Raw genomic sequence first — 14,781 nt, forward strand, 5'->3', positions numbered from 1 at the left:
GGAACGAACGGACGTAGTAGTAATTGGGAAGAAAAAGTAAGAACGCAAAGAACGCTATACTTGAGGTGCGCAGGGTAAAGAAGAACCGAAACTGGAAAGAAAAGCCAAGAAGGTAAAATGAACACAAATGGGCCTCTCTAACGTTTCGCGGCCCGACACGAGCGAGCGAACGAGAGCAAACAATGCGAGAGGGTAGGAACGGCACGGTCTGGTCAAACGGCCGTTGTAAATTATACATCTTCGCTTACAGTTCTGCCGTGGCAGGAAAACTGACGATCGGCGACCGCCGGGAAGGAGAATGAAGCGCTTGCAAGGGTATGGAAAGGAAAGAAATGAAAAACACACACATACACGGGGAGAAAAATGCTGTAAGAGAAAGAAAAGATGAAAAAAAAACAACTTGAGAAAGAAGTTATCTTTCAGGTGAGGCAGCTCAGGTGAGGGATGCTGAGAACAGGCGAACGTGAACGCGAACCACACGGTCGACGGTGCAGGGTTCGCTGTCCTCGTTTGTTTGGTGCACGACTGTACGCGATCGTTCTCGATCGTCGACGGATCAGGTGAGCTAAAGGGTGGAAATGGCATGGCTGTGTCAAGGGATGAAGTGAAATAAGGGAATAAGAGTAAGAAAGAGAGATGGATACAGAAAGAGAGCAGAAACAGAGAGAGAGAGAGAGAGAGAGAGAGAGAGAGAGAGAGAGAGTGGGAGAGAAATGCTGTAGACAGCTCAGAACAGCGAACTAACAACGTTCGGCTGGCGGTGTGCAGGAGAAGCAAAGTCCAGGATGAATCTCGGTGTGGAACGTGGCGGCGGTGGTAGTCGGGCAGGTAGTTTCAGAACGTCTTCGGCTAGTGCAAGCCAACTTTGTGCCAACTGTGTGCCAAGGTGTGTAAAAGAGAGCTGAGAGCGGGATAGGAGGAGAGCCCGCACAGGCCCTGCGAAAGAAAGCAAAGAAAAGAGAAAGAGCAGCAAAAGGCAAACCGTCGTTGGTGTATTTATCCCGCGGGAAACTAGCACCCTTGCAGCCGTTTGCCTCATCTTCACGTTCCATCGGTGCCATCCTCGCCACCTCTCTCTCGCCCTCCGCCGCTCGCCCCCTTTGCCCCTCGGGGGTCCCATCGGATGCGCGATGGAAATGCGTTAAGCGGGACTGCTCGAGCCCAGCTGCGGTCAATTGTGCAAGATCGTCCGAGAGAAGCGGGTCGTTTTCGTTCTAGTGCTCCGGTACTGCTGCTGCGGACTTTGTGAGATTGCCAGAAGAAGTTGTGCTGACTTGACGCGCCACCAATACCGAACAGTTGCTACTTAGGCGGTTGTGATCTTACCGAACTTGGTGCTTGGCGTTAAGTTTTACTTGAGAGGTGTGTTGTTGTACCCCGGCGTGCAAAGCGTGTATCTTGGCGGTGTGGAAAAAACCCCGTCGTCCTAAGTGGTGCTTGTGTGCTAGCGATCTGTGATTAACCTAATCGTTTGACGTCCGGTCAAGTGCTGCGTCATCGCATTGCGCAAAATCAAACGAATCGTCCCAACATGAAGTCCATCATTTTGTGCCTGGTGTTTGTGCTGGCGTACGCAGGAGGTAAGTGGCACACTCGATTCTATGCGATCGGTATAAGTGAGGATGAATTGATTTTGAAAACAGATGAAAAGTGTTACCATGCCAAAAAAAAAAGGATACAAGAGACGAGCGAAGAGCAAGCTTTCATTAATTTATTCTGGAAAGCACGATGCACTAGAACACTGGCGCAAGCTGTTTGCTTGGAGTTCTAATGAAGCAACTCTCCCATCGCGTGAACCGCCAACACGCTTCTAATGACACTCTCCAATGAAGGATGAAGTGTCTGCATTGATGACGGTGAAGTGTGGCGTGCTTTTGTCCCATGTCGGACCACTCTTCCGATGCGGAATGAGTTTTCCGATTTAATGACACACTTCACATTCACATGCTCACGGTCCGATGGTGCAAATGGAACAACAAAAAAAGAAAATCTACACAAAAAAGAAGCCACGCATAACCACTTTGAGACATTTCCATACTCACTCACCTGCCCGGGACGTGTCCAGCGGAGCGGTTTTCGATGGGGCGCCGATTTCCGTTTTCCGTCCGAGAAGTGGCGGGAACAAAAATCCATTCCCGTTGGCCGGATGTCGCTAAAGCTATGCCATTATTATTACGGTACGGTTGGAGGGCATTCTTGCACCCCGCTTCGACGCTCCGCGGTGACTACAGTTCCTTCACCATAGTGGGTCGTTCGTTCGTTCGGGCATCGGAAATTAAATTTATTCCTTTTTGAACACGAATCTGCTCGGTTACCATTGCAGCAGACGCTAGCAGAAGAAGAGATCACCTTCACACTTGACGGTGGTGGCGATGGCAGCCCGTCGCGCGTCATGCATTGCACAGAATCGCCAATGAGACAAGCACGCGTGGATGCCCGCGTGTGACAGCATTTTACCGGCTTTTGTGCAACTGTGAAATTGAAATAAAGACAGGCCAGTTGGCAAGCAGCTGCTTCTCCCCGAGGTGTCCCTGTGCGCGATTTGTAGCTCATTAATTCCGAGTGCTGCCATAAGTAACTCGAGTTGGTATGGCCCGTGTGTATGACGAAGCACGTAAAACGTAAATGGGACGTTATATACCGTGCCAGGGCGTCCGTTGCACACTGGAAGGAAATGAATGTGCTGCACCAAGACACCACGCGGACACCCGCGTCAGTTGGACGGCAGAACAGAAAGCAGTTCAAGCAGTTGATGGTGACGGAACTCGGTGAAGAACGCCATTGCGCAATGAGTTGGGGGCGGTGGGTTTTGAAGACCACCTGCAAAGACAAACAACTTCGATATGGGAAGAGTACTGCTCCACGCGGAAGCTCCACAAGTTGGAATTTGAACCCTTGAATGTCGGTTAGAGCAAAGAAGAGTTCAATCGTATCCTATCTCAAGTTCAAAAGATTATTATGACCTAGCATGGTATAGTTGGTAGATCCATCTAATCGCACGGGTAGGTTATTTTTATCATTAAATTAAATAACAAATAAAAGTCTTGAAATGTTCCTGCCCTAGAATATGAAGGGTTAATACATACTTCTTTTCACCACATTCCTTTCAATGGTCGCCTCCATGCGAGGGAATGTAGCCAATGGCTCCCTCCGGGATATTGTATGCTAGAGATTCTTCACCGGACCGAACGCCACACGGCTGTCAAACCAACTTTGGAAAGCAGTTCCGTTAGTAGCGGTTCTTTGTCAACTTTACTGCAATGGTAAGGAACGAACGAAACATATCTTATCCGTAGTGCATGGAGAAGCAAGAACACGGCCATTCTGCTACAAAAATGGTGTCCGATTGTTGCCTTTTTTATGTTTGACTTTGCTAGCCCGTGACTGTGGTACATTATCCATTCCCCTTTCTTGGTTGGAATAAGCAGTTGTCGCTGTGGTCTGTAGAAACTGTAAATGGTAAAGTTCTATTGCATGGCACGACGGTGGTTGCGGTTTTCTCAACACTATTCTTGGACTTTTAATACCACAGCGCTTGGAAAGGGCTGTCGGCAGAGGCGGATTTATCCATCTCGGGGCCCTAAGCGGGGGATAGAATTGGGGCCCCTGGTTTCCTTAAAAGTCCAGAAAATTATATCGCATTTTTTTTAATATCTTGTTACGAATACCAAACATGTCATCCTGATTTCGTTAGGGATTAATTTTCTTCTGTCGTTTTTTATGGCAGTTAGTTAATTATTTTAATAGCATCTATCTTTTTCTTCATTGGCATAACGACTGTTGTCGGTCAAGGCCTGCCTGTACCCACTAGTGAAGTGGGCTTGGTTTTCAGTGACTTTTTGTTACCGTAGCAGGATAGTCAGTCCTACGTATGGAGGCACGGTCTATTCGGGACTTGAACCCGTGACGGGCATGTTATTACGTCGTACGATTTGACGACTGTACCACCAGACCGGCCCAAATAGCATCTATAGCCTTCGTGTAATCAAGCTAACATATTTTTTATATTTTTAGGATGTGCATCATCGTTGTTTCCGGTAGTGCAAAAATAAAAACTATATTCACATACTAGCTATACTAGTGTTACTAGTGTTTGGTGTAAAGAAGCATTTCATCATATGTAGTAGTTTTTCATCACAAGAATGCATAAGGTCGTTTTACTAAGCTAAGAGTCTTTTATATTGAAATGAATCAATGAACAATGAAATGATAAACTGTAGTTATCAAAACTCCTGACTTTCCGAATTTCAGTACAGATCTAGGCATATCTAGATAATGGTATATCTGGAAAACCTGACAAAAAATCTGAATTTTACTTCTTATACTTTTGCATTTTAAGAGCAGAGTTTGCAATACATTTGTTTGCTCATTGATGTACATGAGCAATGAAAGCCACTATACAAAACTTGTGTGATATCCTGTTTCACAGATAATTAAAATGTGCCTGAAATCCAAGCGTCCGACAATGATTATCCTGCACGTATTTTTAGTCTTTCCGTCCTTCAGTAGATCAGGAGAGGATTTATTGTTTTTAATATGGAAAAGAGCAAAAGTATGTAAAATATGTTTTGGTCTTCAAAAATTATCTACAAAGCTCGTAACAACTTTTAATTGCTATAAACGTTATCAACACATTCCACACACTTACTTGTAAGAATGTACTACTTTGAGAATGATTTAGTTTTCCGTCCATTTGTGCATAAATAATAAAAAAGGGAACTAATATGTGGAGGTTTAGCTCGGGGCCCCCTTTAGGCAAGGGCCCCCCGCAGCCGCTCAGTCCGCTTATAGGAAAATCCGCCACTGGCTGTCGGCATGGAATGGAGCATCGTCTTTTTCCATATCTTCATACTAAAAAGCTGATCACAAAGTTTCCACTATGGACAGTAAAAATGCGCTCGGAAACGTGAACCAACGGCACTAGAAATAGCAACGACGGGAAGTCGGTAATTAAGTGTACGGTTTCGTTGATTAGATTCGGTCCCTAGAACGCCAATAAGATATAAAACATTTTTTGAAAGGCATAAATTGTGCTTTTACAGTAAAATGACCACTTTGGCGACCGTTCAACCGAGTGGGAAAGAATCACAGACAAATAATGGAAAATATTAGGATCTTTATTGACAACGGGCACAACAAAGACAGACGCACAAAACATAAAGGAGGAGAATGTTCTTAAGAAAAGGAGTTGTTCTGTTTTTTTTTTTTTGCAGAATGTATGGGCGTGTGTGTGTGTGTGCCTGATGTTTGTTCTTTTTCTGTTTCCTAAAAGCGACCGCACTGTTTTTCTTCCCGCACCATCTGGCGCTGGTCCCGGGATAGCGTCTCTAGTGTTCGCAAACATTTTATCGCTACGAAATAAACAAACATTCACCTTAAACTCCCGAGATCGGTGTGATAAGAAAGAAAGGTTGCCGAATATTTTGAAGGACGGTTTTATGGCGGTGCGCATTCGCCTTTGAGCCAATCCATTGGGCCATTTGTTGGGTCCCAATCTGTTACGAACCAGACGCTCAAATCATATCAAAGTCGAGAATGTGCGCATCGTTCGTCTTATCTTTCCGCTCGATCCTGCACTAACGGAGAACGCTAGAATCCGTGTCCGTGATGGAGATATTCCGGCAACCGGGAAAGCCAGGAAGCGAAAACAACCCAAATAGCAATCTTTAGCTTTTTGTTTCTGTTTTATGTTTCCTGTCGCCTTCAATTCCTATCAGGCCTCAAATCGGCCATCGCAATCCTGTCGAAAAAAAAGTTTTTTAAATGCTTGCTGATCGAAAGAACCGTTCAGTTGACCGATTGAACCGGTGGCCGGTTTTCCGGTTTTTCGTGGTAGAAAATTGCCATCGGCTCACCTGCTGCAACGATCAACGGGCGATGATCGCGGAACCCTAGCGGGTGGCCAATTTCGATTCGCGCACCCTTCGCCAATCCGGTTCTGGTGGAACGTTGGATTTGCATATGTGCGTATGGAGAAGATGGCAGCAGTGGCCAGTTTATGACATTTCATGGGCTTTTTTCCAAAGTCTCAAGAATCCGTTAGCTGGAATCGATGAAAAGCTCTTAAGCGATTCGGTTTAATGCTTTGAGGCCGCAAACGATCGTACCGCTGGTGGCGATGGTTGTGGGAAATGGAAACGATAAGAACGTTAATTGTGCTCGTCAAAGCAATAAAAGCATACAGCCATAATAAAAAAAACACACCCGATGCGTCCGACTTATCCCGTCTTTGCTAATCCGAGTTGCAATTCTAGCGTTCGAAACCACTTTTCGACCTGTCCCGTTAGTGTCGGTGCGGCCAGTGCCGAACTTCAATGCGGGAATTAAACCGTTACCTGTTTAGGTCCCCGTACGGGTCTTGGGAGGAACTTTCTACTCCCATCCCACTGACATGTTTATGTTTTAGCTCGTGTAAATTGGGAAATTTATGCGGGTAATTTTGTGTGCCTTGCCTTGCCATTTCCAACCAGAAACAGATCCGATGCGACCGAGACATACCTGAGCGAGTGCTATGGGCTGTAGCGGCCACGTTCATTCTTCGCCGTGGTGCCGCTCGCTACTCAAAATTTGATAAGCAAACACATACCAGCATCGAATGTATCCCCAACCATGCCGTGAATGACACGGCTGGCAAAGTAAAATGCACACCGAAAAACCATTGGTATTCGGGTTGAGAAGAATGGGCTTCGCTGCGTTCTGGTTTTGCTTCTTTCTCGGCAGGTCTACTTTCATAAATTCGCGTACACATCCACCAGATCGTGGTCTCTGCGAATGGTGACGGTGGGAAGATGGGGCAGGAGGATGCGTTCGTTACTTTGCAGAACTTTGAATCCGAAACGGGTACGGGGGGGCCTCATTAGATATTCTTAGCGCACAGTTGAGTCAATAAAACGCAACTGTACCCCCATCGATTACCATTAGTGGGCTGAAGTTTTGTTTCGCCGGAACCGGGTCGTTGCCGGTGCGACAGATACAAAGATGAGGGCGGCCGAGTTTTGGGTTGTTCCATCGAGCCACAATGCAACAAGTTGCGAATTGTTTGGTAGCAAACTAGAAAAGAAAGAACACAACAGATACCTCCACTAACCGCGTAGTGTAGCCGGCACGGGAAATTCCTTGGGGCGAGTTTAGCATAAAAGGTCTACAGACGTATCAAAGCGCTGGAAAAAGTATCGAAGAAAAGGAAATGTGTGTGAAATGTCTGAGACCACATATTAAATCGTGTTAATCCGGTTGGATCCTTTCTGGCTTTGAGCAAGTTTGAAGATGAAATTGTTTAATTTGGATGCTTTGATCCACTAAGTTGAATGTTGCCCTTTTTCCTTTCTAGTACAATGGTAAGAATACATAATCTTGCTGGAAGTACTTCACGAACTGATACGCTACTTTGGGCGAGATAGCCGTTAATATTGATTGGAAAGAGGCAAAAGTCCTCCACCGAAAAACTCTTGAGCGCATAAATTCTCATAATGCTATGTGGGCGTTAAATAAACGCTGATTCGACACGGATAGCTCTCCATTGCCAACCAGTGCCGCACCAACGACAGGAAACCGGAAATGATCGTTTTTATTACCACGTGCGTGTGTGTATGTCTCCTTCTCTATAGCCACTTCTTTCGTTTACCGTGCCAGCCCTTTTCCGCGTGACTCGTGAACCTTTGCCTCTTTCAATCGCTTTTTTTCTCCTTCTTTTTGCCCGCCGGCGTTCAATCTCCGGCCCGCCGGGAAGGTTGTGTTTCCATAATTCATGAACCTTCAACAGGGTGTGTGATTCGGTTTTACCCATAAGCAACGAATCGCAGTAAACCCTGCGTGCATCGTCTGTGATGGGCAGGGCGTGGGCGTTCAGCGATCCTGCCACGAAGAGTCTGCAGACTCGGTGGGCCGAGCCGAGGAGCAGACCAGCGGAAGTGATGATGTTCGCACGTTCGTCTACCCAGCCAATGATGAATCTCTTGGTGTGTGTGTGTGTGTCTGTGTGTGAGATTCACTTCTTGAGCTTTGTCTTACTCATATCGTACCACGAAAATTCGATTATATTGTTCGTGCTTTGCCGTGCTTGGAAAGTTTGCCGATACCCAAGCACATTGTGACACAGAGCGGTGCAAATAAGGGCCGTGATGTGTAAAAAGGGGAGCAAATTGAATTTATACCCTAAACATGAATTTTTGGGCTGTTCTTTTTAGACCGGTGCCTCACGGTTCGCCGTGTTTTCAAAGCATACTATTCAATTCAGGAAGGACTCTATTACTTTTTCCTATAAAAATACATACGATCATCTAGGAACAATTCAATGAATTTTCAAAGAACCGGAAGTGTCTCCCAAACACGAACATAAAATGTCCCGCACCGAGCAACAGGTGGAACAGTAAGGAAAGCCTTTTTAGAAGCGATAAGATTTGTAATTTCATTTCGGTCAGCAAATTTATCGGAAAAATCAATCATCTGTTGCTTGTGGCTGGGGCTTGAGTAGCTTTGCTGGCAAAACGTTTGTCAAATTTCGCCAGCGTTCGATGTTGAGGTTTATATAAAGCTATTCTGTTACACGCCAAAGAACTCGCTCAGAAATGTTTTTCTCTTTCATAGTCGACCATCCTTGTTTCCTAGGTAGTTCAGATAGTGATATCAAGTTTATACGATTGTTTCAGCTTCTATTACTTCAATCGATTACATCAATGAATAAATCCTACTGCAGACTGAACTAAATAGTCGAGCTTATCCAGCATGAGATTAATATTGCTTTGAACTCTGGTCGGGTTGCTATTTGTACTCTTTCCTTTGACTGTTTGTTTTACCTTGCCGTAGATAATGACGCTTGCGATGCAAAAAAGATCTTGATTTTTTACTCGCACTCAACATTCAAGCCCTACAGCACGTGCTAAGAATTCTAAGCTCACTGTGCTTTCGCCTAAAGTTATGCAATGTTAACACACACGCACTCCATTGCACGTTCCGCGTACATGTTCAAAAATTCCAACAAAAAACACGCTGTACTTTTAGTGCTACAGCAGTACTCCCACAAACAAATCATTTCTCCGGCCCGATCTTGTCACAGGCTGTAGGAGTAAAAAGGTTTAGAACGAGAGGCTTTGCGTTTATATTTAGTAACATTGGGCTGATCCGCATACGAAAATGTTCCGCGGAAAAAGGGTAGTCCATGAATTAACCTTTCCGAAAGGGACTGCAGTTGCTTTTTAGAATGGAGTGGAAAAATTAAGCTTTTTACTATAGATTTCTTAGTACTGTACCATGATTCATGCACTTTTGCTGTTTTCGCTATCTTAGTTAGGCATTTTCATTCTAGGAATCTGTCTGTGTGTGAGTAGTCCAGCAGATCTTGAGCCTATGTGTACGATGAAAATTCCGAAATCCGTATTTGTTTAACCTTTAAGACGCACCACACAGAGAGATAAAGAAAAAGGAATACCTCAAAGGTAGCCACGTGTTCTTTGTCTTTCCTCTCCAGTCGCCCTTAGTATCTTTATAAAGATACCGCTGGGTGGGCCGATCCGATCGGGTAGGAAGTAAACCAATTTTGCCGAAGATGGCTTACCAGATTTATGCTAAATCTATGATGCACGTTGCTGGAAAATGGTACAAGCCGAAATGGAATGGAGTACAGTAAAAAACGTTAGAAACGCTAGCACACAACAAGGCGCCAGAGTTCGTGGTACGGAATCAATTCTTGAGATAATTTTCCCTGCCTTGCCATGTGGGGCCACAGCAGATGTTTGATTTTCCTTTCGGTGGTGTTTGAGGATGTTCGGAGAGACTGCAAGAGCGTTTTATCATGAAATTGATATTTCTTCCTTTGCTATCGAGGGACTGTCAGCGGGACTGTTTGTCGTGTTGATGTCGCGCGCCTGACATCGAACTCAATCAATATTATCCCATCCAAAATCTTGAGAGCTTTTAGCAGGACGATGAAGCAAAAAGAAAGAGGGAATAAAATAAAAAAAACCCAACGATGCACTTTGAGATCAATTCCAAATGCTGCGGTTGTTGCTAACAGTTAGCTAGCAAAATAGAGATAGAAAAATGGGGTTTTGATTACTTTTCAAACTAATGCCCGTTGCTTTGTAAATGTTGACCACGAGGCAATGTTACAGATTTGCCCAAGCCGTGCAGAAGTTTCTGATATTTTGCTATTTGTCTGGTTAAGCATTACGTATTTCAATGCGTCCATTGAGCTGGAGCAATCGGATTAGAAACCGTTTGATTAACCTGCAAATAATGCCGAACGACATTCCGCTGGAAAGCTGTTGGGCGCTTGGCGCAAGATTGTTACAGCGGAATCGAAGGTGACATTCGGCGGGCATTGGCGAAGGAGATTGAAACCGCAAGCTGGTGGTGTAATATCTTGCTTGGGGTCGTCAGCAGCCAGCCACGATTGAGACAAATAATCCCGAGTGGAGGGGACAGATGCACAATCAAGCTATTTAATAGAAGACACTCGGTATGGGCAGGTTCGCACGCCGGCATCCGTTAGATGGAGAAACGTGATGGCAAATGATTTGGCGTTTGCTGCTGTCGCTCTCGAAACACAGTTTCCGTGTGGATTGACACAAACAAAGAACACACTGGAGATTGTCCCGACCGGTGTAAAACACAAAGCTCCGATATAACTACTGCAACAAACAGTGCACTAAAACCTGACTATCCCCGTCTGCTTACAGGACAGCGTATCACCACGATCCAGCTGGACGGTGTGCAGTACTTCATCAGCCGGATGAACCCGTACTCGCCCGAGCTGAACTACTTCCTCGCCTACCAGTACTGCCGGTCGCTCGGGTTGCAGCTCGCCTCGTTCGAAACCAAGGAGAAGGTGGAATCGATGACCGAGTACCTGCAGAACGCCGGCTACGGCAAGTACAACTTCTGGACGTCGGGCAACCGGCTCGGCACCGGCATGTTCCTCTGGATGAGCACCGGACTGCCGTTCAACGCCACGTTCGACTACTTCGAGAAGTCGCCGGAAACCGTCGGCATGGACCCGCTGGACCACAACAGCAACACCTCGCCCCAGCGCACCGCTCGCGACAGGTAAGCATCTGAAGGGTGTGTGCGTGAGTGTGTGTCTGTGTGCACCCCTTACAAGTCCTTGCGTGTAGCACGTGGCTAACGTTTCACACTTTCACCATCGTTTTCACCATTTACAGCAGCAGCGGACTGCAGAAGGGCTGCGTGCACCTGAAGGCCCCGAGCCTACGATGGGCCCCGGAGGACTGTTCGGCCGTGAAAGATTTCATCTGCGAGCAAACGCGATGCTACTACTACAACTACGGTAGCATTCCGGTTTCGTCTGCGCAGGGGTAAATATTGTCCCAAATCCAAACCCTGAGGACTGAAATGCACTGAATGGACAACTAAACACACAAAAACACACACACACAAGCAAACACAAAACACAAAGAGCCTTTCTCCATTTGCCCAATTGTCCTTCCCCATTTCAAGACGGCTCGCAAAACAGACCAATCAACCGATGGACATCAAACCGAAATCCAAACTCCCTCCCGATCCCGGCCATATCCATATCCCCGTCCCCGACAGTCTTATGTAATCAAACGAGTACCGAAAACGAAACCGAACTCGACACTCAAAAAACACTAAACTGACGACATTGAACACCGTCCATATGCTGGGCCGATAGTGGTGAGCGGATAATGGAGCAGAAAAAAGCAGCAAGCAAACGCGAAAGGAACCACTGCTCCAATCAAAATAAACAGGCATCACAATTTGTTAAAGCAACACTGGCATCATGGCTCACCTCTTGCCTCTCTTACGCTTTGATGGCGCCCTGTGAGAGAACTTTGTTCACAAACCCACGCTGTTGGCATGCAAATGCAGACCCGAAAATGTAAAAAAAAACAAACGTATCACCCAACGGGACGATGGGGTGTTGAGTCCCAAAGGCGTGTCCTATGTAATGTGAACAAACGTAAAATCGATGTACGATATGCACGAAACACCAGTACCGAGGTTCACGAGCATTGGGATTTTTGGTTGTTTTGCTGTCACACTTTGCCACGTAAAAATTCCTGGCAAATACAGAAACGAAACTTCATCGTTGCGATTGCGATCGGTACCGTGTCGTAGGTGAGCTAACGTCCTTTCCACCATCCTTAATGTTAAGTTCCACCTGTCTCTACCCGCTGTCTGTCTCTATTCGCCACACTGATTTAACCTTCCGTACATAGAAAGTTCATAATTGCTCACTAAATGAAACACTAATGCACCACAAGCTGTTACGCTTAGCGCTTGTTCCTTCCCGTTTCTTTTCGAGTGGAGGGGAAGAGTGTAATGCAGCTGTGTGGCTAGTTTTACCCATATCACGTATATTTTACTTGTAGAGCAAAGTTTGAACCGCGTAAAGAGCTTGCTTCACCTGTTAAAATAAAAATGCATTTTGTTCTTTTTTGTTGTTGCACCGGTGAAACAATCTTCTAGCACACTTTCGTAGTTTGTAGAGCCTTCATCATCGCTTCACTACTCTTCCTTTCTACATTAATCTGTATTAACATTTGGCTGGTGGTTTGGAGTTAGTTCATTTAATGTAGGGGAGAATCAAAATGAGCTTGATTAAAAATAAAACAAAAACAATACCCTACATTAATTTCAACACACCTTTCGCACACTTGGTACGCACACCGTTAGGGCGAATGGGAGGGCGGCTTTAAGCGTTGGAGCTTGTACAAAATACGCGTTAGAAATTTATGCTTCAGGGATTTAAGTTAACAAGGAAAAAGGTGTTACACGTGTTTCGCTGTAGTCTGTCATCCAGTTGCTTTCATTAGTGTGTAGTTCTCACCCGCTCAACAGTACCCTGTACGATAACCTACCTCCAAACAAAGCTACCAATATGGAGCGCAGAAAGCTAACGCATTTTTGGCTCGTTTCGATTGATTTTATTCCGACAGTCGTCCGATTCAAACATCAACCAGCACGTCGCTCTACACTACTCTTGCCGCCACCACGACAACGACCACGACTTCCACCACGATGGAACCACCAACGACACCGGCCGAGGCGCGCCAATTTTCGACTATCTCCACGATGATGCCAGCCCAGCTGACCGCTGAACATACGTCCCCACTTGCCGCACTGCTGAACGGGGACATCCTGGATCAGGATCGTACCTCCGCTCGGCCCGCCATGCAGCAGCAGCACAATAATGACGCCGAAGAAGAGCACGACGAGGATCTCGAACACGACCAGGAAGATGACGAGCAGCACCACGAACTCGAGGAGGAGGATGATGAGGTAAACGTGGTCGGGCGCAGCAGCAGCAGCGCGAATGCGGTCGCCGCGGAGGAGGACGAGGTTGAGCAGGAGGAGGACGAGCACGAGCATGAGGACGAGCACGAGCAGGACGAGAGCGACGACGAGGACGAGCAGGCGGCCGAGCTGCATCATCAGCAGGCGCTCGCCGCCGGCCAGGATGCGGTCGGGTCCGTCCTGCCCGAGGACATCCCGGTCGAGCAGAAGCTGAAGCAGATCACGAAGGAGATTGAGCAGCTGTCGAGCGGAGCGGGCGATCGCGAACTGCGCCTGGACAGTCGCCAGAGCTTCCTGTCGCTGTCGGATCTGATCAAGAACATTCGTCCGGCGGAAAAGGTGGTGCCGCAGATCGATTCGTCGTACGCTAACACGATGCGCGTCCTTGGGGAACCGCTCAGTCAGAGACGATAAACCTTAAGGTACGGGGACAGTTCACAAAACGGGAGTTTAAAATAAGCGGACGAGAGAGAGAGAGAAAGAGAGATAGAGATGAAATGAGAGTTTGAACGTTAGGTTAAACTATTTTTAAAAAGAACCGCACGCATTTAAACCATGCATATACCACTCATCCGTCCAGTTTCGTTCGTAGTGTTTTTAATAACGATTCGGTGCTTCGTATGTCCCACAGATTCTGCATGTGAACAGCTCATACCATGCGCTTCCCATTTGGTGGTTCTCTCTGAGGACAGACCATCCCGATAGGCTCCGAGCTACTAACGCTTGGACCAATCCGGGATATTACTTCTCGAGGGAACCCACCCCATCTCCAATGGCTTGTAATGTCATACGTCTCTCATTCCATCATACTAGTAGATCACAACTCATTCCCACCATCACCACCACCATGCTCATCATTACCGCGTAATCCTGAACTCCCCGGAAGGCATACGGTACAATTTGGCAAACATTTTAAAATGAGTTTTTGATTAACTTTACCAGTTGCCAACGGGTTGCTGGCTTGGACTGTTTCAGAACGGTGTTGCAGGGGTTGCAATTGAACTCGTTGCTGCCATCGCTTGCTGGCACTAATTGAAACGTCGCTTACACTTGATTCGTTTCACACCGAATTTCCCATTTCAACCTTTTCCCTACTTTTCCTGACGCCATTGGAGAAATGGGATGACATGCGGAGTCGTTCAACATGTTGCGGAATCATTCCCCAAAAAAAAATCATTATACCCTTTCCCCTGATTTCCAGCACACCCACCTTTCAACAAACGTGAAGAGTAGCGAGAGCGATGGTATTAAGATTAAGGCATTAAGCAAGTAACAGAATACGAACGAATAGCGTAAGTGTACTAGAATTCTTGTGATTTAAACTGAACACGAAGGAGAGAGATCATTGTAAGACAAGACAGGTGCAGTGACAGCGACAGGTTGTGTAGCCAGAGCTTGTCCGTCGGGTAGCCGTTGCTTGCGGACAAACAATGCCGGTGCGCACTGAAAGCCGTGGACGAGAACAGAGTATAAATGAATAAATTGATAAGATTTGTACAAAAGTCG

At 46.3% G+C, this 14,781-nt stretch overlaps 1 protein-coding gene across 5 annotated transcripts; it reads left to right on the plus strand.

Annotated features, from left to right (window-relative positions):
• Positions 1–857: 857 nt before the first annotated feature.
• LOC121588258 (C-type lectin 37Da) lies at positions 858–14,597 on the plus strand. 5 transcript variants are annotated; one of them, XM_041905987.1, is made up of 4 exons: positions 1,046–1,580; positions 10,677–11,043; positions 11,163–11,312; positions 12,918–14,597. In XM_041905987.1, exons 1-4 carry the CDS (start codon positions 1,532–1,534, stop codon positions 13,687–13,689), a joined length of 1,338 nt encoding a protein of 445 aa, XP_041761921.1. In that variant the 5' UTR covers positions 1,046–1,531; the 3' UTR covers positions 13,690–14,597. The 5 variants fall into 5 exon arrangements, with proteins under 5 accessions (XP_041761924.1, XP_041761923.1, XP_041761921.1 ...); XM_041905986.1 differs by having other exon boundaries at positions 1,088–1,580; positions 11,160–11,312; XM_041905990.1 differs by lacking the exon at positions 12,918–14,597 and having other exon boundaries at positions 858–1,580; positions 11,163–11,930.
• Positions 14,598–14,781: the final 184 nt, after the last annotated feature.

Source organism: Anopheles merus, chromosome 2R (assembly GCF_017562075.2).
Source record: "Anopheles merus strain MAF chromosome 2R, AmerM5.1, whole genome shotgun sequence".
NCBI classification, from domain to species: Eukaryota; Metazoa; Arthropoda; class Insecta; order Diptera; family Culicidae; genus Anopheles; species Anopheles merus.

Excerpts from the sequence above, each read along its gene's own strand:
- LOC121588258 (XM_041905986.1), top strand. The coding sequence starts at position 1,532 with ATGAAGTCCATCATTTTGTGCCTGGTGTTTGTGCTGGCGTACGCAGGA. Across the intron at positions 1,581-10,676 it reads TGTGCTGGCGTACGCAGGAG|GACAGCGTATCACCACGATC; the intron begins GTAAGTGGCACA and ends GTCTGCTTACAG. Across the intron at positions 11,044-11,159 it reads CAGCGCACCGCTCGCGACAG|CAGCAGCGGACTGCAGAAGG; the intron begins GTAAGCATCTGA and ends CACCATTTACAG.